Raw genomic sequence first — 21,651 nt, forward strand, 5'->3', positions numbered from 1 at the left:
CCCTAGTTGATGCAAGGCATAAGCGGAAAAGACTACGGAAGCGATTTTCATGACGATGACAGAGAACTAGATCAAATGTGTGATGTGAGCATATTTAAGTGAAACTGCCATTTAAGTTGTTATATGAGGCAAGCTTTCAACTTTAGACAAGTGTGCACGTGTTCTGTACAATCGCTTTAAAGTCAAAAAGTCAAGACTGAGAATGTATTAGTAGAAAGTTACTCAGGACACCTGCTCCACATGGCATAGTAGGAGCTGTAATTTAGAATGAAACCTTCTCATCCAGACCACAGATGAAGTAACCACGGGACAACCACTTCTTGTCTGGGGTCTGCAGGTGTGCATATCAGCTTGGGTCCTATAGCAGGGGGGCTCTCTCTTGTTGAGCTCTGGGGTTTTTGTTCAGCTTTTCCTATTACTTCAAGCACTGTGAGTTCCCAGAGAGCACAGAAGTATGTTGCAGAGTCTTTCACCTGTAAGGCTGAAATGCTGAGGCTGATGGATTTTTGTGCTTTCTGGAAGTTTAGGGAGTAGCGGTCTTCCTTTGCATTCCAGCCAGCAGAATACTGACGAATAAGGAAAGTCATCTCTCCACTGGGAGGCTGTTTATACCACAAAAGGTAGTAAGCGCTCTGAGATGTTTCATACCGACAGTTTAAGGTGCCTTCCTCTCCAACTTGCCCAGATGCAACTGGCTGGTCTTGAGTAACTTTCTGGGCCACACCTGATCCTACAGGAAAAATCAGAAAACAGAGATAAGCAGTGAGTAAAATAATGGAGGAATTAGACTACCTTAGGACCCAAAGACAAGCCCAGTTGAAATCATAATATGCCTGCTTTCCTGCCATCCCCCTTCCTCCCCAAGTCCATGTGAAGCACCCGGGCCTGTGTGCAGTCCTTTCCCCCTGAACCTTCCCCCCATGTGTGGGACCATCCCTACCAGAGAAGACGGAGGCCAGGAAGAGCCAGAGCAGGCTGGAGAGTGGCATGTGGCACGGATTCCCCTGCACAAGTGTGTTTTGTTGTGCCTCAGGCTGAGCGTTCAGTGTCTTGGAGTGTCTGGCAGCTCATATACATAGTCCCTGGGTTCCTGTGTGACTCCCCCAGACAGGAAGCAGGGCTTGTTATGTTCATAGCCCACGTGTCATATGCACAGATGAGAAAAAGTCTGGCTCCCCACAAACCTTCACTTGGTCTACCTGTCTTCCCCTGGTCCTTAAGTTAGTTAGGCAGAGCCTGACAAGGGGCTTGGAAAAAGCAACTAGTGTTAAAGGTTTGAGCTGAGGGGAACTGAGGACCAAACAAGCTGACATACCTTGATAATTACTCCGCAGAAAAGTGTTGCTCGCTGATTGAAAAGAGATTAATATAGGCTCTGAACACTTCTTGTAATCAACTTACTGGTCATTCATTCAGCCTGTATGTACTTTTCGGCATCCAGAATCTAATGACTCTTAAAAACTCATAGACGTCTTATCACCTGTATAGGTTCCCCATCACTAAAGTCATGGTACGGAATTACTTGACCTGTCTGTATTCCTCCTTTGCATACCTTCCCCACCCCTGCAACCTTGATAGCCCCTGGCATCTACTCATTCCCTTTGCATCTCTTTCAGTTTTTCCTTCTGAAAATGTTGTATAACTAGAATCATACATTATGTATGGAGTAATAATAATCCATTGATGTAATCATACACCAGTTTGCCTTCTGTGATTGACTTTTTTACTCAGCCTGACATCCTTGATATCCAGCTACACTATCACATGTATGAACGGTCTTTTCCTTTTAATCACTACAGACTGTTCTCAACTTATGTTGGACCAACTTAGCATTAAAAAAAATTACGACCACACTTGCTGCATGTGGCAGTTCCCAGGCCAGGGATTGAATCTGAGCTGCAACTGAGGCAATGTTGGATCCTTTTACCCACTGCACCAGGCCAGGGGTCAAACCTGCACCTCCACAGTGACCCGAACCACTGCAGTGGCTTTCTGAACCCACTGCATCACGGTGGGAACTCCCAACTTAAAACGTTTGACTTTACATTGGCGAGAGAGCTGTATGCCTTCAGGAAACCATGTTTCAGTGTTTGAAATGTGATCTTTTGCAGAGCTAGCAGCATGGAGTATGATACTCCCTGATGATGCTGGGTAGCAACAGCCAGCTGACCCCAACCAGCCTCAGGATAATAAGGGCACACAACTTGTGCACTTACAATCATTCTGTGCAGACACAGCCATTTCGATTTCACTTTCAGTACCATACTCAAGAAATTCCATGAGATTTTTAACACTTTATTTATTTATTCATTTAATTGAATGATTTTTATTTTTTCCATGGTAGCTGGTTTACTGTGTTCTGTCGATGTTCTACTGTACAGCACGGTGACCCAGTCACACACACATGTATACATTCCTTTTTCTCACATTATCACACTCAATCATATATGACTATATATAGTTCCCAGTGTTATACAGCAGGATCTTATTGCTTATCCATTCCAAAGGCAACAGTTTGTATCTATTAACCCCAATTTCCCAGTCCATCCCATTCCCTTCCCCTCCCCCTTGGCAACCACAGGTCTGTTCTCCATGTCCATGATTTTCCTTTCAACATATTATTTTTTAAATTGACTTTGTGTTAGATGATTTTGCCCAACTGTAGGCAGCAGGTTAGGTATAGTAAACACATTTTTGACTCAGGATATTTTCAACCTAAAATGGTTTATTGTGATATAAGCCTCCTGCAAGTTGAGAAAGATGGATAAGCAATATCTCATTGTGTGGATATACTCCTGCATATTTATCTATTCACCCAATAAAGAACACTTGACTGGTTTCTAGTTTGGGGCCATTGCAAATATAGCTGCCATAAATGTTTATGTACAGACTTGTGTGTGAACATAAGTTTTTCATTCCTGAAGCATAAAGTCCAAGAGTGTGATTGCTGGACTATAACATAAGTGAGTATTTAAGTTTATGTGAAACTGCTGAATGAGTTCCTAGAATGACTATACCATTCATCCATTAGCAATGTGTGAGAGATTCATTTCTCTGCATCCTTGTCAGAACTTGGTGTTGTCTGTATTTTTTATTTTAGACCTTATAATTAATGTGAGGTGTCTTGTGGCTGTAATTTGTATTTCCCTAATGGCTAATGATACTGAACCTCTGTTTATATGCTTATTTCCTAACCACATAGCCCTTTGGTGAACTGCATGAATTTTTTTGTCCAGTTTTCAGTTGCATTGTTCCTTTTCTTCCTGCTGAGTTGAGAGAGTCCATTGTGTTATGAATATCAGTCTTTTGATGAAAATATATTTTGCAAATATTTCCTGCCATTCTGAGGTTTGTCTTTTTCATTCTCTTAGTAGTGTCTTTCTTACAGTAAACATTTTTAATTTTGATAAAATGTAAATTATTTACTTTTTTACGGTTTGTGCTTTTGGTGTCATGTCAGAAATGTTTTCTTCTTTTCTTTTTTTTTTTTTGTCTTTTTCTGGCTGCACCCATGATATATGGAGGTTCCCAGACTAGGGGTTGAATTGGAGCTACAGCCGCTGGCCTACACCACAGCCACCACAGCCACAGCAATGCAGGATACGAGCCAAGTCTGCGACCTACACCACAGCTCACAGCAACACCCAGATCCTTAACTCACTGAGCAAGGCCAGGAATCAAACCTGCATCCGCATGAATGCTAGTCAGATTTGTTTCCACTGAGCCACGACAGAAACTCCAAAAATCTTTTTTTCTAACCCTAGTTCATAAAGATATTCTCTTATTTTTTTTCTAAAACATTTATAGTTCTATAGTTTACACTTGAATGTGTGGTCCATTTTGAGACTGTCCTCAATCTTTTTGTATAAGGGGTGGAATTTAGGCCAATTTTCAATTATTCCCCAAGAATATGTAATTGTCCCAACATCATAAACTAAGACTATATTACCTCCCTTGAACTGTCTCTGCACCTTTGTCAAAAAAAATCAGTTTTCCCAATTTATGTGGGTCTACTTCTGTACACTTACTCAGTGGCTTGAACTTACTAAGTGTATTCATTCTTTTATTACCCTTTCAACATTGTAAAACCTGTAGAATGGTTTTGTTTTTGATTCCTTATATTTATGGTTGGGTTTCTTTTTCTTTTTTCCCTTCATAATTCCACCCAAAAATATTCTAATTTTATTAATCATTTTAACAAAACTAGTTTTTTATTTCATGGTTATCTCTAGGTTTTTTTTTTTTTTTTTGCATTTCACTGATTAAACATTTTATTATTTCCTTCTTTCAGCTATGTTGGGTTTAATTTACTTTTCTTTTTCCATCATCTTTTGCTGAAAGACCAGATAATTATTTTTCAAACTTTTTTCTTTAGCAGTATAAGTATTTGAAAAGATAAATTTCCTTTTATATACTATGTTAACTGCATCTCATACATATTTATACTTATATATTTTCACTATACTTTCTCTTTTCTTTCTTTTTTTTTTTTTTTGCTTTTTTAGGGCCACACTCGCGGCATATGGTGGTTCCCAGGCTAGGGGTCTAATCGGAGCTACAGCTGCTGGCCTATGCCACAGCCACAGCAACGCCAGATCCTTAACCCACTGAGCGAGGCCAGAGATCAAACCTTCAACCTCATGGTTCCCAGTCAGATTCGTTTCCTCTGAGACCTGATGAGAACTCCCTCACTATATTTTCTTTCAAAATATTTTCTAATAGCCATTGTAATTGCTTATTAAACCTAAGGTTATTTTAAAATTTAGTGCATAAATTTCTAGAGACTTCATTTTGTGTTTGATTTTCTATAGCAATTCCATTCTGATGAAAGAATAAATTTTGCATTATTTCAGTTTTCTTAAATAGATTGTGTGTGTGTTTGTGTGTATGTGTGACTATTTCATCTACACAGCAGGGTTTGGCTGGAGCCTCAGCTGCAGGTTTGGGTACAGGCTGCAGGTGCCTGGAGAGCACTGTGCACTTGCTGCACAGAAGTAGGTGGCTGAGTCTCCAGGCTGGGAAGCCTTGATGTTCAAGGACACATGTTTGGCACTTTGACTGAGGGAAACTCTCAATCTTCCATCTTCCTTTGCATTTGAACCAGAACGTATGGCTATCAATAATGCAGGTCCTTTGCCGGGATGTTGCCGGTACCATGGGAAGTAGTCAAAGGCACTGTTCTCATAAGTACAGTTCAGAATTGAAATGTCTCCTTCCTGGACTGTCAAAGGTTGAGAGCTCTGTTTCACCTGCTGCTGGTCCCTTTTTTCCTTCTGCTGGCCGCTCACCCCTGTTTAAAGAGATAAAATACCATCAGGTCCCCACATTGATATTTCCTTTTTAAAGTTTCTACTTGCATGAATTTTTCTTATTCTCTCCAATTGATGACATATTCTAAGGGTTCTTCTCCACAACTCACAGCCTAGTTGAAGCCACAGAACCAAAAATGATGCTCCCAGAATCTTGTCCATTGTTCCTGGCACCAAGGCTCAGTGACAGCTCAGGTGATTGTCTGGTCTTCTCAGCCAGCTTGAACTCTGACTTTAAGTTCACATCTGCTATAATTCTTTCAACAGGCCCCACCCTCTCACAAGTACTTTCACCTAAAGCTATTTTTCACAAAGCAAGCACTTCCCCATATGCCCTAACATAGAATTGCTGAAAATCATTTTCATTGAAAATCAGGGAGTTCCCGTTGTGGAGCTTCAGAAACAATCGACTAGGAACCATGAGGTTGCAGGTTCAATGCCTGGCCTCACTCAGTGGGTTAAGGATCTGGTGTTGCTATGAGCTGTGGTGTAAGTCCGTCTCAGATCTGGTGTTGCTGTGGCTGTGGTGTAGGTCAGCAGCTGTAGCTCTGATTAGACCCCTAGCCTGGGAACCACCATATGCTGCAGGTGCAGCCCTAAAAAAAGACAAAAAGACGAAAAAAAAAAAAGAGCGAGAGAAAGGAAAATCAAAAACTCCCTCCTTACATGTTAATAAAGAGCAATCTAGAATTTCTCTCCCACTACCACCTCTTCCTTTTCCTGACACCTCCGAGAATGTTAAAAATCATATATCAAGACCTCTTGATGTGCTAATAGGCATAATATTTTATAATGAGGAAGAAAATGACTCCCATGAAGTCACAAGTTTAGCATATAAAGGGGCATTTCTTTTATATTGCAAATACTAATCTAAAGTCTATTGAAGACACAAAAGGGGCATGATATACCATTGTAAGCTAAGGTCATGAGTCAGAACAGAGAAAATATATACTGCTTTTGTCCTCATGGAACTCAAATTTTAACACAAATTTTCAGATGTGCTCACATTTTACATGACCCTAAGAAATGATAGATGATAATTAAACCAATTTCAAATTACATCGCTTCTAAAATATAACCAGGCAAGTGAAATATTTCTATGAATACATATGGGAAAATACATTGAAAAGTACTGTAATTATCTGCTGTGGAGGAGCTCTGATCTCCAAATGGATAAGAGAAACTAGAAAAATCCTGCAGACTTCAGAAGACATCAGACCATGACCATTCAGAAATGCAACATTTTTGGGAGTTCTCATCCTTAGTTTGAACAAGCATTTAACATTGTCTTCACACCTTATCTTCGTACATAAAACACAAAAATATTAAGAATCCATTTACCTTTGGATGTCAACACAGCAGGGTATAGAGACAGAAATTGAGAATAAATTCCAAAGCAGCCCTAAAAATAGTGGAGATCTGCATTATAAATAATAGAAGTTAAAAGAAATAAGGAGCCCATTTTTTTTAAAGCACAGAGAACATTTTTGTAGTCTCTGTATTTGATGTCATCTCAGGTTCTGTCAAAGAAAACATCATCACAGTCCTATAGGAAACAATGACAAGTGTTCCCATTCCTCAGTCTAACCCCATTCTATTCAAGCATAGATTCTAAGGGGATTTTTAAAATTTTTGTTGAATTGTTTATGTGTTTTCTTTTTTATTTATTTTTTATTAATGTACACCTTCAATATGTATCTACTAATGCTACTAAGTGCCTACTGAAATGTCTACACTGGGGTCTCATTAATGAAAGAGATATAGTTCCACTCTTTGGTCAGTCGAGTCTCAGTATTCAAGTACGTCAGATAAAACCTGCTAAAGAGAGAGGTGCATCTATATCACGTGCCGAAAAATAATAATCATGAATTCTGCTTCTGGGCCCAATCAGAGAAATAGTTGTGATGGAGGCCATGCTTGAACTGGGACTTAAACCTACCAGATTTCCCAGTAAAGACTGGGGTCAGGGAATTCCAGACACAGGTTAACTCAGTTCGGTTGGAAGCCCGACTGTGTCTGGGTGAAAACATTATAAATTTATATTAGAGAGGCTAATGTGCCCCTGATCTTGAAGGACAACACATATTATTCATAGAATTGTTGATTTCCAAAGCCATATTTTTCAAACTCTTAGACTAGAATAACACAGATACTATTTAGTCACATGAATGGATAGGTAGATAGATAGATACCTACATGCATCTAAGAATGATAGATGTAAATTGAAGCAAAGTAGGAGATAATAAGTTAACAGATTTTAAAAGGATCCTTTCTGGCTACTTAAAGAATATGTATGTGTTGGAGGTTGGGGTGGGGGGGAACAAAAGTTAATCTTCTCTGAAGCAGCATTGCCTCTCTGTGGCCGTATGGAGACATTACTTTGAATGATTTTATACAGCTTCTTTAAAGTTCTGTTCAGCAACACTTACATCAGTCAGAGCCCTGAGACATGTGAGAGAGTCTTCTCAGGCCAGTGATTTCTTCAGACCGAAGATTTGCCTTTGCCGGGGTCTCCTATGAAAGCTTCTCTGCTCCCTACTGAGGTACGTTTTAGTTGGATCTGGATGCCTGGATTGGGAACCTGGACTTATCAGGCTAAAACAGGGCTCCTGAAATATTTACAGTAGGGCCTCATCTGCCCTAGGGTCCCTTCAAGGACAGGAATGTGTCCTCGGGCTGAGTCACTGCACGGGGCTGTCTTTCATCCCATAAGATCAACATCAAATCAAGGAGAGCCCTTCACACTAAAGAGAACATGTATTTAAATAAATTCTAAATCAGACAATTGTTAGATGGATTTGGTTCACGGGCCATATTTTGTTGCTTCCTGATGTAGAGTATCCTTTAAAGTGTTTATTGGTCATTCATATGTGTTTTTAAAAGGACCTAATCAAATACTTTGCCATTTTTTTTAAGCTGGAAAACTTGTCTTTTTTAATTGAAATTTTTAAAATAAATAGCATATTTTTGATGCGGTAAACATTCTCATTATCAGGTGGACACAATCACCCTAAAATAACACATAACCGCTTTGAAAAAGCTGACTTTGGAACCAGTGAATTAGAAGAATACAGAATTTAGAAGAAAACATCACTATTCCGATGGACTGATCTGCAAAGAGAAATTTATTCCCTGTTAATCATTAATGATGATTTTGTATGTTCCATATCACATCAAATACTTGCTAATGCTGAGTTTCAAACAAGTACAGATGCCATTGATATTAGGTTGTGGGTGTAGAAGAAAAATAATTTTAAAAGTTACCAAAGTCCTAATATCCCATAAGAAAATATACACTGACAGCTGTCAAAACGATGAGCCCTCTACCCCATATATGAGATAAAAAGATAAAGCTGAATTTCCTTGCAATAGATAAGCAAGTCAGACAATCCTTGCTAAGCACCACAAATGGCTGATTTAGATAGGATTTGGGAAGAAACATAGAATTCAGGGTTTGGCAAGCTTTCAGAGGTATAATGTGTTGACATCATCTGTAGAAGCATGGTCACTACAGTGAATCTGTTGTTGATTGGGTGGCACTTAGGGGTGTGTCCATTGGAGTGAGTCCTCCCTTCATTAGCTGACTTTCAGAAGCCAGGAGCTGACACTGATTGGTTAGTTTGCAAAAACCTGTTCTCCGGGATGAGCTATTGATCATCTGAACAGGTACAAAATGTGATTGCTTTTTACCATGGTTAGGGAAAAACACAGTGTTGCAGAAGATACTTTCCAAATTTATCCAGATATTTCCCATACTTGATTTTCGTCTGCAAAGTGTTTTGGCCGGTGGAGATGTGATTTTTGGTTTGCCTACTGATAAACATGTGTCTATCTGATTTTTCTGTCTCTGGATTATTTGTTGAATCCATCATCGAGACTATGATTGTACAGAAATATTTAAGACCCCAACAGAACCATGCAATAAACAAGTAAACTAAAAGTATTCTAAAATGACACTTTGCAATCATGAACCAAGATTTCCCAGCCCTGGTTAAGAAAGCAAGTCCAAATGATTTTCTGAGTCTGTTTTGAATAACTAGATTCCTTCTATCTATCATCTATCTATCTATCTATCTATCTATCTATCTATCATCCATCTATTTTTGCTTACATTGTTTGAACTCCTTTGCAGTATTAATGCAGAGTCAATGTGAATTATTCGTAATGGCAAGATTCCTCTGAAAGGTGTAAATAAATTATGAGATTATTATAATACACACAAGCATTTTGTTTAAGGAATTTTCACTGTGTGTGTGTGTGTGTGTGTGTGTGTGTGTGTGTGTGTGTGTGTGCGTGCGCGCGCGCGCGGGCGCCTACAGAGTTTTGGCTATATTATTTAATCTGTCAGCTAATATGAGGAAAACTTTTTCAATGACCACTTCAAGTTGTCTAACGATTGATTATAGTTTCATTACTCTGAGGAGTATTTCTTGAGGAAAATTTCCATCCACTTAGACTCTTTGTAAGGAAAAATAGTGCATGTGGAATGTTTGGGAGTCATGTCCTTGGAATGGCCTAATAGTCCTATTAACTAGTTAAACAAATAACCCTAGTTCTGGCTTGGCAGTGAAGAAACTGATTTCCGCTTAGGAAATCGTATCCAGTAGCTGTAAGTATACTGTCTCTGGGTATTTCTTTGAGAAATAATTGCTGTTGTATATTACATGTTTTTCAGTGTAAAGATTTTTTTCACTTAGGAATTGCCTGCAAAGAGTATCATATTGACAATGCTAGTGTAACATACATTTGTACCATTTTCCAAATTGGTTATAATAACATTATATTTAGAGGAATGGATAAATGAGTATCATCTCCAATAAAGGCAATAATTAGGAAAATTACTACTACTAATAAGAGGAACTGGATAGACTATGTCAGAGTTATAATCTTAAATTAGAAAATATATGAATAAACAAGAGTATGCAAAAGAAAATGAGTCATGAAGAAATCTTACGTTCCAGTGGTCCTGGGCAGAAGCTATGTATTTTGTGTAGTCTCTAAATCCATCTTGTCCTGGGGTTTTGAGTTAGCAACTTCTGAGAACAATCGGATTGTGGAAATTCTCTACAGAAGCTCAGCTGAGGATGCCTAATGGGTCTCACTTTCCAGTATGTTGAAAATCCATTTTACTCTTTCAGAGTACTAGGAATAAAGATAAAGAGATTTTTGAGAAAAGTTTAAAGCATTCCTATTTCCAAATAATTGGTCATATTAAAGTCCCTATATACCATTGGGTTTAAATGAGAAGATAGAAAATACAAAAGCTAATTTTTTTCCTGCCATCGTGAGTGCTGTGATTTGCAACAGGGACTCTTTCAACTCACACACAAAAATAAACCTAACATTACTAGTAATATACCTAATACATAGAGAGGAGCAATTTTATAAAATCCATCTAGGAAGAGCTGCTGATTTGGGTTGTCAAATATGTAAGAACTCATTAAGACCCCCAAATGTAGATTACTATTTAGGAGAAAGTAGGAAAACGACCCTGAAGAACTGATTACACTGCTTAATTATGGACTGATAGTGCTTTATGTAGCTCAACAGCTATTTCTAAACTAATAATTATTATCTAAGAGCTGTTTTATAATCCAGGTTTTATCTTCTTTAATCTTAGAAAGGGATTCCAAAACTTTTCCTGTATAAAATTAGGTGATTGAAGAAAATGGTATATAAACTATTAGTTCTACTTTTTTAATTGGTAGCTACAGTGGCCAAAACAGCCTTCAAAATATAATCTATTAATTCTAACTGTCTGAACCATGATCTCTGAGAGAGAGACTCCATTCTTACTCAGTAGGTATTGGTGTCACTGTAATTTGAAATTGTCAACTTCAGAAAATAACTGTTTATTTTTTATTTTTATTATTTATTATTTATTTTTGCTTTCTAGGGCCACATGTACGACATGTGGAAGCTCCCAGGCTAAGCATCAAATGGGAGCTGTAGCTGCAAGCCTGAAACACAGCCACAGCCACGAAGGATCCGAGCTTTGCCTGCAAACTACACCACAGCTCATGGCAACACCGGATCCCTGACCCACTGAGCAAGGCCAGGGATTGAACCCACATCCTCATGGATACGAGTCAGATTCATCTCCACTGCACCACAATGGGAACTCCCAGAAAATTATCTGTTTAAATGGTCTCCATATTCTTTAATATATATCCAGAAACCTTTTTTTTTGATAGTGTCCAATTCTTGGTGTTAACTGTACATACTCAGTTATTACAAGGATAAAAAAATGTTTTAACATGCTAACTTAAACCAAATAAGTTAAATCTATAAATAAACACATAGATGATAAATGGATAAATAGAGATAGATAGATAGATAGATAGATAGACAGACAGACAGACAGACAGATAGATAGATAGATAGATAGATAATAGACAGGTGTGGGCCCTCCGATATCTGTCACTATTTCATTGCTTGTTTTTTCCATAGAGTTAGCGCCCTCCAAAGTATTTTATTTATTTGTACAGAATATTACCTGTTTCCCCCACTATAGGTTATTGGAATGTAAAATCATCACAGTCAAATATTTTTGCCTTCTTAGTGCTAATATATTTCTGGAACTAATATAATGATTCAAAAATTCTAGCCTCCTAATATATATTTGTAAAATAGTGATGAACAGAGTCAAGGGTATGGGTATAACCACCAGAATTGTAACCTTTTAATTGTATTAGAATCTGCTTTAATAGAAAAGGTTTTCAGTTGGTATGAGGCAAACTCCTTTTTATTTCAAGTTCTCATTAAATTGAAGGCTAATCACAGCTTGCTTTCTTTTAATATGTTGTCTTAGTCTTCTTTCCCAGCAGAAACTTATGAAAATCATTGTTCCTAGAGTTAGTCCTAAACTGTATGCAGGCAATGAGAGAGAAAGGTAGAGACATAAAGGATGAGAGAAGAGCATGAATGATCTGTGAGCATCCACCTCACCTAGCAGAGGACAGCTTAACTCACCATCCCACATAGTCCTAGGCTTGATGGGTTTGAATGAGAAATTAAGCTGCCCGATAGATGGGATGAACTAACTGGGTAGTCCTACCAAGCCCTTGAAATAAGTAGTTGCACAAGGGCAGAAGGGACGGTCTGCCTTTCCACAAGGCCTCTGGGGATATAGTCACTCTTTGTAGCCCAGGACTGCAGCTGAAAATGCAGCCTCTGTACACCGACACCAATTAGGTCTAGGAGACAGAGCTTTGAGGAAGAGAAAGAACAGCTTTATTGCTTTGCCAGGCAAAGGAGGACACAGTAGGCTAATGCCTCAAAGCTATGTCCTGCCTCAAGAGGGGATAGCAAGGGGTTTTATAGGTTTAGCTCAGAAAACAGGGTTATTGATTACGGTGTCTATATTATTCTTCATCTGTAGATCATTTCAGAGTCATCAAATCTGGCATCAGTAGGTCCAGTGATGGTTCCTGGTTGTCTTTGGTGCTGGTGTTCCTTGACCTTCTCTCTGGAATGACGATTGCTTAGAGGGAAGGGGTGTTAGGAAGTGTTTCAACTACAAAAGAAAACACTAGGTGCAATATAACTCTAACTGGAATGTAACCATTAGTAATAAGTTAGTGGGCCAAGGCAGGGTATAACATGATGGAGACTGTTTTTTTTGTTTGTTTGTTTGTTTTGTTTTTTTTTTTTGGTCTTTTTTTGTCTTTTTAGGGTCACACCCATGGCATATGGAAGTTCCCGGCTAGGGGTCTAATTGGAGCTGTAGCCACCAATGTTACCACAGCCACAGCAATGCAGGATCCAAGCCGAGTCTGAGACCTAGGCCACAGTTCACAGCAACACTGGATCCTTAACCCACTGAATGAGGCCAGGAATAGAACCTGTGTCCTCATGGATGCTAGACAGGTTCACTAACCACTGAGCCACGACAGGAACTTCAACGGAGATTGTTTTAACTAGTGTTTAGCTGTAACAATATTTCCTAATCACTAAGTCTTGAGCCAGCCTTTTGAGACTGAGGGGAAACCTGGGAGGTTAAAGGAAAGACCTTTTATTTCAAAACACAAGATTTAGGGTCTTTCACCTGGTTTCAGGACCACTCCGCATTAGCAGAGCTTTTCTAAAATTCTCAGCCTCTTCACGCACTTCCTCATCCTGGCACATTTTCTCTTCATCCCTGCTTTATTGCAGCCAAACAGAAAGTACTGTCCGCCAGAGCAGTCATGCATTCTTTCCCAAACGTCTCTTCTTCTAGGCTCTGCTCATCACATATTTGAGGCTGTGACACCAAGTCATAAATTATGATAGGTGATCGTGGATACAAAACTAACATTCAGTTTGCTCCAAATCCTTCTGATGAGACTTGGAGTCTAAAAAAAGTAAGTTTTAACTTATAAATCTGTACAGATTTGAGACATATGCCTAGTCTGTCACTTCCTTCACGCGCAACAGTAACACAGATGTCCCTTGTCCTGATGTCATTAGAATCACATCACCATGTCTCCTGATTTCATCTGAGAGAGAATAAAACAACCCATAGCCTCTGGATGGTGAATGTGATTCTGGAACATGAGTGAATAAGAAAAGCAATATCTAGCAATATCAATATCTCCTACCAAAGAGTAGGAGAATTTTGAAGGAAAGCTCAGGATGAGAACTTGGGTCAGGAGGGAACCCTGGAGATGAGAGTACAAAAATGTCCTTTTGGAATTCCCTTGTGGTGCAGTGGAAACAAATCCAACTAGTATCCATGAGGATGTGGGTTTGATCCTTGGCCACGATCCGTGGATTGGGGATTCACATTGCCATGAGCTGTGGTATAGGTTTCAGTCATGGCTTGGATCCCGCGTTGCTGTGGCTGTGGTGTAGGTCACAGACACAGCTCAGATCTGGTGTTGCTGTGGCTGTGGCTGTGGTTGTGGTGGGCTCCAATTAGACCTACAGCTCTGATTAGACCCCTGGCCTGGGAACCTCCATATGCCATGGGCGCGGCCTAAAAAGGACAAAAGACAATATATATGTATATGTATATATGTATATATACATATATATATATATTACATATATATATATATATATATATATCACTAAGAACAGCTAGAGTTTGAGTTAAGAAAAATATGGTATTTCTGCTTTTCATTATTAACACATTGGAACTACATGTTTTTTTTAATCATGGTAGTGCATGATGTGTTTGATTAACTGTATTTGTGTATTAACAAGTTTAGGCTGAAGACAAGGAGAAAGCTTTCTTTGTCAATGGAAAAAGAAAATGAATCTCCAAAGAAAATTGAACTTTTGATTATCTTCTGTCTAAGCCCATTCTATTTGTGCTAATAACGTGACTAGGAGGTTGTAAGCTCCAGAATGATATTGTGAGTAGATTCATGGATACTCTTCCAACAAAACAATAATAACTAGTGAAGAGTACTTTAAAAAAATAAAAACTTTGGACACAGTCTCAAGGTTATATAGCAAATTAAAAAGGGTATGCAGAGAAATTTTTATTTAGGAGAATCTAAGTCTCCATTATAACAGAAAGATCTGTGGAAATGGAGGTTGATGGAAGCTCTACTCTGTGCAACCAAGAACACAGGGCTCCCCCACCCCGGGTCCCCCAGTTCCCAATATAGGGCTATAGTATCTCCCAGGGAGGGGCTGACTGCCAATATTTCTCACCTCCCCCAGCTTTGTGTTACTGAAGCTCTACTGCAAGCAAGAGAAGCTCAGAGGTCAAGGGCTTCTTTTCACCTCACTCCAGGCATGGTGGACTGAGAATACTGAGCCCTTTTGCTCTTGTCCCAGCTCACTCATGGGGTTCTGGTTCCATGCTGGGAAAGCTGAGAAGACCAGAGGCTACTGCTCCCACCCCCTCACACTGATCAGAAAGCAGGAATTTCATCTGAGACAAGCAAGCCACTGTCCCTTACCATAGGTCCAGAGCAGTGGCACGGGAGAGAAGCATCTATAAGAAAAAGAGCTCTTCCTCTGAGAAGACTTTATTTGGAACAGAACATTGACAACTTCAAGTTTAAGGGTGTTGTTGAAAATAATGGAGATTCTGATAGCAAGCAATTAAGAGGAAGCTGGTAGCACAACGAGAGCAGCACATTAAATCATAGAGAACTACCTAAAATCTTTTTTTTTTTTTTTTTTTTTTGCTGTTTTGGGCCCTGCCTGCAGCATATGGAATTTCCCAGGCTAGGGGTCTAATGGGAGCTACAGCTGCCAGCCTACACCACAGCCACAGCAACATGGGTTCCGAGCCACGTCTGTGACCTACATCACCTCTCACAGCAATGCCAAATACTTAACCCACTGAGAGAGGCCGGGGATGGACCCACATCCTCATGGTTACTGGTTGGAACCATTTCCACTGAGGCATGATGGGAACTCCTATACCTAAAATCTTAACAGGAAAAAAACAGCAAAAAAGACAGCTAGGAAGAGTCTTTCCTCAGAGTTCCTGTCGTGGCACAGTGGAAAAAAATCCGACTTGGAACCATGAGGTTGTGGGTTCGATCCCTGGCCTCGATCAGTGGGTTAAGCATCTGGCGTTGACCGGAGCTGTGGCGTAGGTCGCAGAGGTGGCTTGGTTCTGGCGTTGCTGTGGCTGTGGTGTAGGCCAGCAACTGTACCTCTGATTAGACGCCTAGCCTGGGAACCTCCATGTGCCTTGGGTGAGGTCCTAAAAAAAAAAAAAGGAAGAGTCCTCCCTGGTCAGACAACCTCAAAGGTAAGCTTCAAAGACATCTCTGCAAATGGGCTAGAATTTAATTGGATGAGACCTTGGAACAATTTATGCATGCCCTCATTGCACAGTTGAAAACAAAAGAATCATCAGCCAGCACTTAGTGGAGGCTGTGGCTATTGGCTAGTGATAGTAACAGAGGTAGATAGCTTAACACAGATATCAAGGAAAAAGACTGTCAAAGAGAAACTTGGTGAAACTAGTGTCACACCAGAATATTTGAGCACAACCCCAAGACTGTGTCCTTTGAAGTACACTATCACAGGTGGCACATTATGGGGAAATGGACTTATGAAATAATCAAGTCATTAAACAAATAAATAAGCAAACAACAACAGGCCTCAGAGAGCATGGAAAATGGATATCCAGTGTTGCTACGTGGTAGCCTAAATAATGGCCTTCAATGATTTCCAGGTTCTATAGCCTGGAATCTAGAAAGGTGACTTTTTAAAAAAAAAATGGATAAATTCCTGGACACATATAATTTTCCAAGACCAAATCAGGCAGAAAAAGAAAATCTAAACAGATCAATTATTAGTAATAAAATTGAATCAGCAATTAAAAAATTTGAAAGAAACTAAAGTTCAAGGCCATATTGCTTCAAAGGGGAATTCAACCAAATATTTAAAGAACTTAATACCCTGCTTCTCAAATTATTCCAAAAAAATTGAAGATGAGGGAATACTCTCAAACTCATTCTATGAGGGTAGAATTTCTCCAATGCCAAAATCCAACAAAGATAATACCAAAAAAAAAGAAAGAAAATTAAAGCCAATATTCCTGATGAACATAGATGCAAAAACCCTCAACAAGATATTAGCAAACTGAACTCAACAATACGTAAAAGAATCATGCATCATGGTCAAGTAGGATTTACTCCTTGGGTCACTCTTTTTTTGTTGTTTTTAATTTTATAGCCACATCTATGAATTATGGAAGTTCCTGGGCCAGGAACTGAATCTGAGGCACTGCTGCACCCTACACCAGAGCCATGGCAACATTGGATCCTTTTAACCCACAGCACAGGGCTAGGGATTGAACCTGCACCTCCACAGTGAGACCAGCTGCCCCAGTCAGACCCACTGTACCATGGCAGGAACTGAAGGATGGCTCAACACTTCTACTGATTAGAAAAGAGCAAATAAAAACCACATTGAGACATTATTTCACACCTGTCAGAATGGCTATTGTCAAAAGAAATAACAAGTGTGGTGAGGATGCAGAGAAAAGGGAAACTTGGTGTACTGCTGGCGGGTTGGAAATTGGAGAGGCTACTGTGGAAACCACTGTGAAGAGTCCTCAAAAAATTAAAAATATAACTACCATATGATCTGGCAGTTCCACTCCTGAGTATTTATCTGAAGAAACCAAAAACTATTTCAAAAATTTATATGCACCCTGATATTCCTAGCAGCATTTTTATAATATCCAAGATATGGAACCAAGCCAACTGTTCATTCGTACATATATGAATGGAGAGAGAATCATCTATCTATCTATCTATCTATCTATCTATCTATCTATCTATCATCTATGTATTTATGTATCTATCTACCTATCTATCTGCCTACACACATGCACACACACAAATATACACACACCACACTGGAGTAGTATTCAACCACTGAAAAAAAAAGGAATCTTGCCACTTGGGACAACATGGATAGATTTGGAGGGTATTATACTTAGAGACATAAGTCAGGGAAAGACAAATACTGTGTGTTTTAACATATATATGAGTTCTGAGAAACAAAAAAACAAAAGGAATACAATAGAGCAAAATCAGAATCACAGACACAAAGAACAAATGATAGACTGTCAGATATTTCTCTAGGAAAGATGAGTTTATTTGGGATCATCAAAGGATTGCAATCCACTCTGCAACCATGATGAGCCATGTGCAGGTCCCTGCGCCACAAGGGAAGGAAAATGTTTTTACAGGGAGGAAAGGGAAGTTGGGAGGGCTACAGTAAACAGGTAGGCCAGGGCTTTTCACTGGCTCAGACTTTGCCAGGAGAAAAGAGTCTTTTGTCTGCCCTTTGAGCTCTGCTACCTTCACAGGATGTGAGAGCTCCTGCTTGTCTCCCAGTTCTTTTTCACTGAGGTTTCTGTTTATTAATATTTTATGCCTTATAAGTCAGAGGCAAAAGAATATTTGTCTCCAGAAGAGGAAGGAGCTGTGGTGATGGAAGTAAGAGGTTGGAGTGATTCAAGAAGGCATCTTGAGCCAAGAAATCCATGTGGCTTCCAGAAGTGAGAAAAAGTAAGGAAATGGATTCTCCCTTAGAACTTTTGGAAGGAACCAACCCCGCCAAAACCTTGGCTGTAGCCAGTGAATCTGATTTCAGATTTCTTGTATTCAGAACAGTAAGAGAATAAATTTGCTGTAAGTGATCAAGTTCATATTAAACATTGAGTAAGGTTTATATATTTATTCATTAAAAATTTTTTTTTAATTTTAATATTTTGGCCATGCCTGAACCATGTGGAAGTTCCTGGGCCAGGGACCAAACCTGTGCCACAGCAGTGACCCACGCCACTGCAGTGACAATGCTGGATGATTAAGGTTTTTTTAAATTGTTGTTTGCTTAGCAGCACTAGCAGGATGGGATGTGAGCATTTGCATTTTCCTGTTGGGACACAGTGTCGTGGAGCAGAATTAATATTCCTGAGACACCCAACTAAACGGGATAACATCTTTATTGGAGTGATTTTCTCCAATTTTATTTCACGGTTCACCATTTTGGAGTCCAGCACACTGTGATTACATATTTAGCTCCATCCTCTTATCAGCTACTCTGCTAGTTACAAGTATAAAAATTTCTAGCGCAGAAAGAGATCTAAATTGAGAAGGACGACAAGGTCCAAAAGTCCCAAAACTGTATGCCAAAAAGTGTCTGTGGTTAAAACTGTACCAGTGTAGCTAAATAGTAAGCAATGTGAACGCCCTGTGGTGGCCTCGTGGTGTGACTGTGGCTGGAAGAGGGGCTGAGCCCCGCGGAGGGTTCCTGTACAGGCTGCAGGTGCCTGTGGAGCTGTGCTCCACAGCACAGAAGTACGTGGCTGAGTCTGTGATCTGGGCAGAGGAAATGCACAATGAGCTGCGGCGTTCTGTAGTGACTGTCGTGGCGTTTAATCTTCCATTCCGCTTGGTCCCTGAAGGAATGGAAAACAAGTGGTCGAGACGGCCCCCGTTCTTCTGACGATACCAGTACACATTCTGTGTGGAGATGGAAAAATTGCACCAGAGCGTGGAGCTGGCTCCCTCCTGGAGACTCAGGGCTGGGGGACTCTGCTCCACATCCACTCCTCTCACACCTGATGGGAAACAGAGAAACAGTCACAGGTGAGGGTCCCTGTAACTCTTACAAAACCCTGAAAGTGCCCCTCTGGATGAGGAGAAGGATAGAAAGTGTGCAGGACTTGTCAGCCTCACCCCAACCCCCTCAAGAGCACAGCAGCTGCCCAGTCCTTGAGATCTCCCTGTGGGGCCTCCCCAACTCACAGCAAACCTGGGCCAACAGAAGCCCCAGCACAGGGCCCACTAGTCGCTTCATGATGTTTCCACTTCTTGCTGGGACATTTTCACTGTAAAATACTAATACACCCTGGGCAATGAGTGTCATGACTTGATCTGGAGATGTTCCTGCTCCTGCAACCAATCATTTCACCCAACAAACCCTCCTGGAGCCCACACTTGTGACAGGAAGCCCCACCCTCCTGCCTCTACCCACTTAGAATGGGCTGGGGCGGTGTGGGGTGAGTAGGAAAAAAGGAAAGTCATTATTTGATGACTTGAGTGATATTTTCTGGGAACATTTCAGAGAAGGCAGACTCTGATTTGGAATGTGGGAGAACTTAAGCAAAAACAAAAATGAATTATCCTGCTTCACCTTCCCTCTCAGATGGCATGGATGAAGTAGATTCTTACAGGATGAAATACTGTTTCCCAGGATTGCTAAGGATCCATGTTACTGCTTCTCTTATGTACACCTCTGTGGCTCTGAAGGATGCTCATGAATCAGCACAGTATCAGCAGTTGCTCCTGCTGACTGAAACACTCTGCAGTCTTGCACAGTATTACTTTTAAATTATATGTATCTATTCTAGACTCTACCTGCATAAAGAGCAGTATTATTTATTTTAGCCACTAGATGAACATTGCAACTAGAATTGTAAATGGTTTTATTTTTATTAAAACATATGTAATTTTAAAGTAATATTTAAATATAGCTTCAATTTTAAATACATTCTTAAACTGTTGATTACTCTTATTTGTATTCTGCTTTTTAACTTCAGAAGTTTATTTTTTAAAAAATAAGTGTTTTTGAAACCATATAAAAATAATGTTAGGAGTTCTTATTATGGTTCAGTGGTTAAGCTTCCAGCATTTTCTCTGTGGCAGCATAGGTTCAAACCCTGGCCTGGTACAGTGGGTTAAAAATCTGGTGTTGCCACAGCTGTGGCATAGGTCACAGCTGTGGCTTGGATTTGAAACCTGGCCTAGGAACCTCCTTATGACATGGATGCTGCCATAAAAAATGAATAATACTGATTTTAGTTTGTGCTCTTATTTTTTATTATTTTATAATGATTTTAATTTTTTCCGTCATAGCTGGTTACAGTGTTCTGTCAATTTTCTACTACACAGCAAGGTGACCCAGTTACACGTACATGTATACATTCTTTTTTCTCATGTGCTTTTATTTCGGAATCTATAAATAATAATCCCTGTAGATGGATTTGGAGGTAAAAGGGATGGAAAGTGAGGATCTGTATATTTTCACTGATGTCAGAAGTGATCTGCAGACACCAAAGATCAGATGGGCAGTTTAAGAATGTTGCAAATGTTTACTAAAGGCGCTGTAAGAAATAGTGTAAAAAGTAAATAAAGACGACTAGAAATCAGTCATTATTATTGGGCACAGAGTGGGTATTACAGATATTGAATTAGAAGAGAGAAAAGAGGAGAGAGGTAACCTGGGTGGGTCACTCAGAACCACCAAACCCATGATTCCAACCTGGAACTTTGGCATGATGTTCTGTTTAACTCAGAATGCCTGTTACAGGGGACCACTAGATAGAGAAAGCCTTTTTCCCTTCATACTTCATTTTCCGGACATACCAGAAGCGATAAGGATGTTCTCTAGGCAGGAATAGTTGCATCTCAGCTCCAGAAGGTGCTCCTTCAGGGACAGTGATATGGCCCCTCAGGCCGGGTCACTGACTGGGCTCCAGTGCCTCCTTCAAGATCAGTGATGAATCAGAGCAGATCAGACCTACAATAATGAGACAGTGTCTCCTGAGATTCCAACCAGAACAATGTTCTTTCTGTAGAGGCAGGAGCACAGCTATCACTCATTCCCTGTGAAGAGTATTGGGAAGAGCAGTAGGGTGATTGAGGACATGCCCACGCACAGAGGAAGATCTTAGAGGAGCAAGAAAACATGTTCCAGAGAATGCTGCGTCCTCGTTACTGAGAAAATCTGATATTCAAGACATCTCTGTCTAGGCACGTTCTCGAGATTGTTCGTAAAGGATGCTTCCTTGACAATGACTGCTCCTGGTGTTGAGCCTGTTCAGAATGTGTACCTCAGTGAACTGTGAGCTAAAGAAGCTCATAGGAGG

At 39.9% G+C, this 21,651-nt stretch overlaps 1 pseudogene and 2 gene segments (V, D, J or C); all 3 read right to left on the reverse strand.

The window, feature by feature from the left end:
* Positions 1 to 263: 263 nt before the first annotated feature.
* Positions 264 to 1,115, reverse strand: LOC125134945 (T cell receptor delta variable 1-like). The segment is given in 2 exon segments: positions 264 to 730; positions 941 to 1,115. Coding segments are annotated over 2 exon segments (501 nt in total).
* Positions 1,116 to 4,904: 3,789 nt separating this feature from the next.
* On the reverse strand, positions 4,905 to 5,727 carry LOC125134951 (T cell receptor alpha variable 23/delta variable 6-like). The segment is given in 2 exon segments: positions 4,905 to 5,290; positions 5,420 to 5,727. Coding segments are annotated over 2 exon segments (438 nt in total).
* Positions 5,728 to 18,846: 13,119 nt separating this feature from the next.
* LOC125136663 (T cell receptor alpha variable 22-like) lies at positions 18,847 to 19,635 on the reverse strand (annotated as a pseudogene).
* Between the last annotated feature and the right edge of the window lie 2,016 nt (positions 19,636 to 21,651).

The sequence above is a fragment of the Phacochoerus africanus genome, chromosome 9 (genome assembly GCF_016906955.1).
Source record: "Phacochoerus africanus isolate WHEZ1 chromosome 9, ROS_Pafr_v1, whole genome shotgun sequence".
Taxonomy (NCBI): domain Eukaryota; kingdom Metazoa; phylum Chordata; class Mammalia; order Artiodactyla; family Suidae; genus Phacochoerus; species Phacochoerus africanus.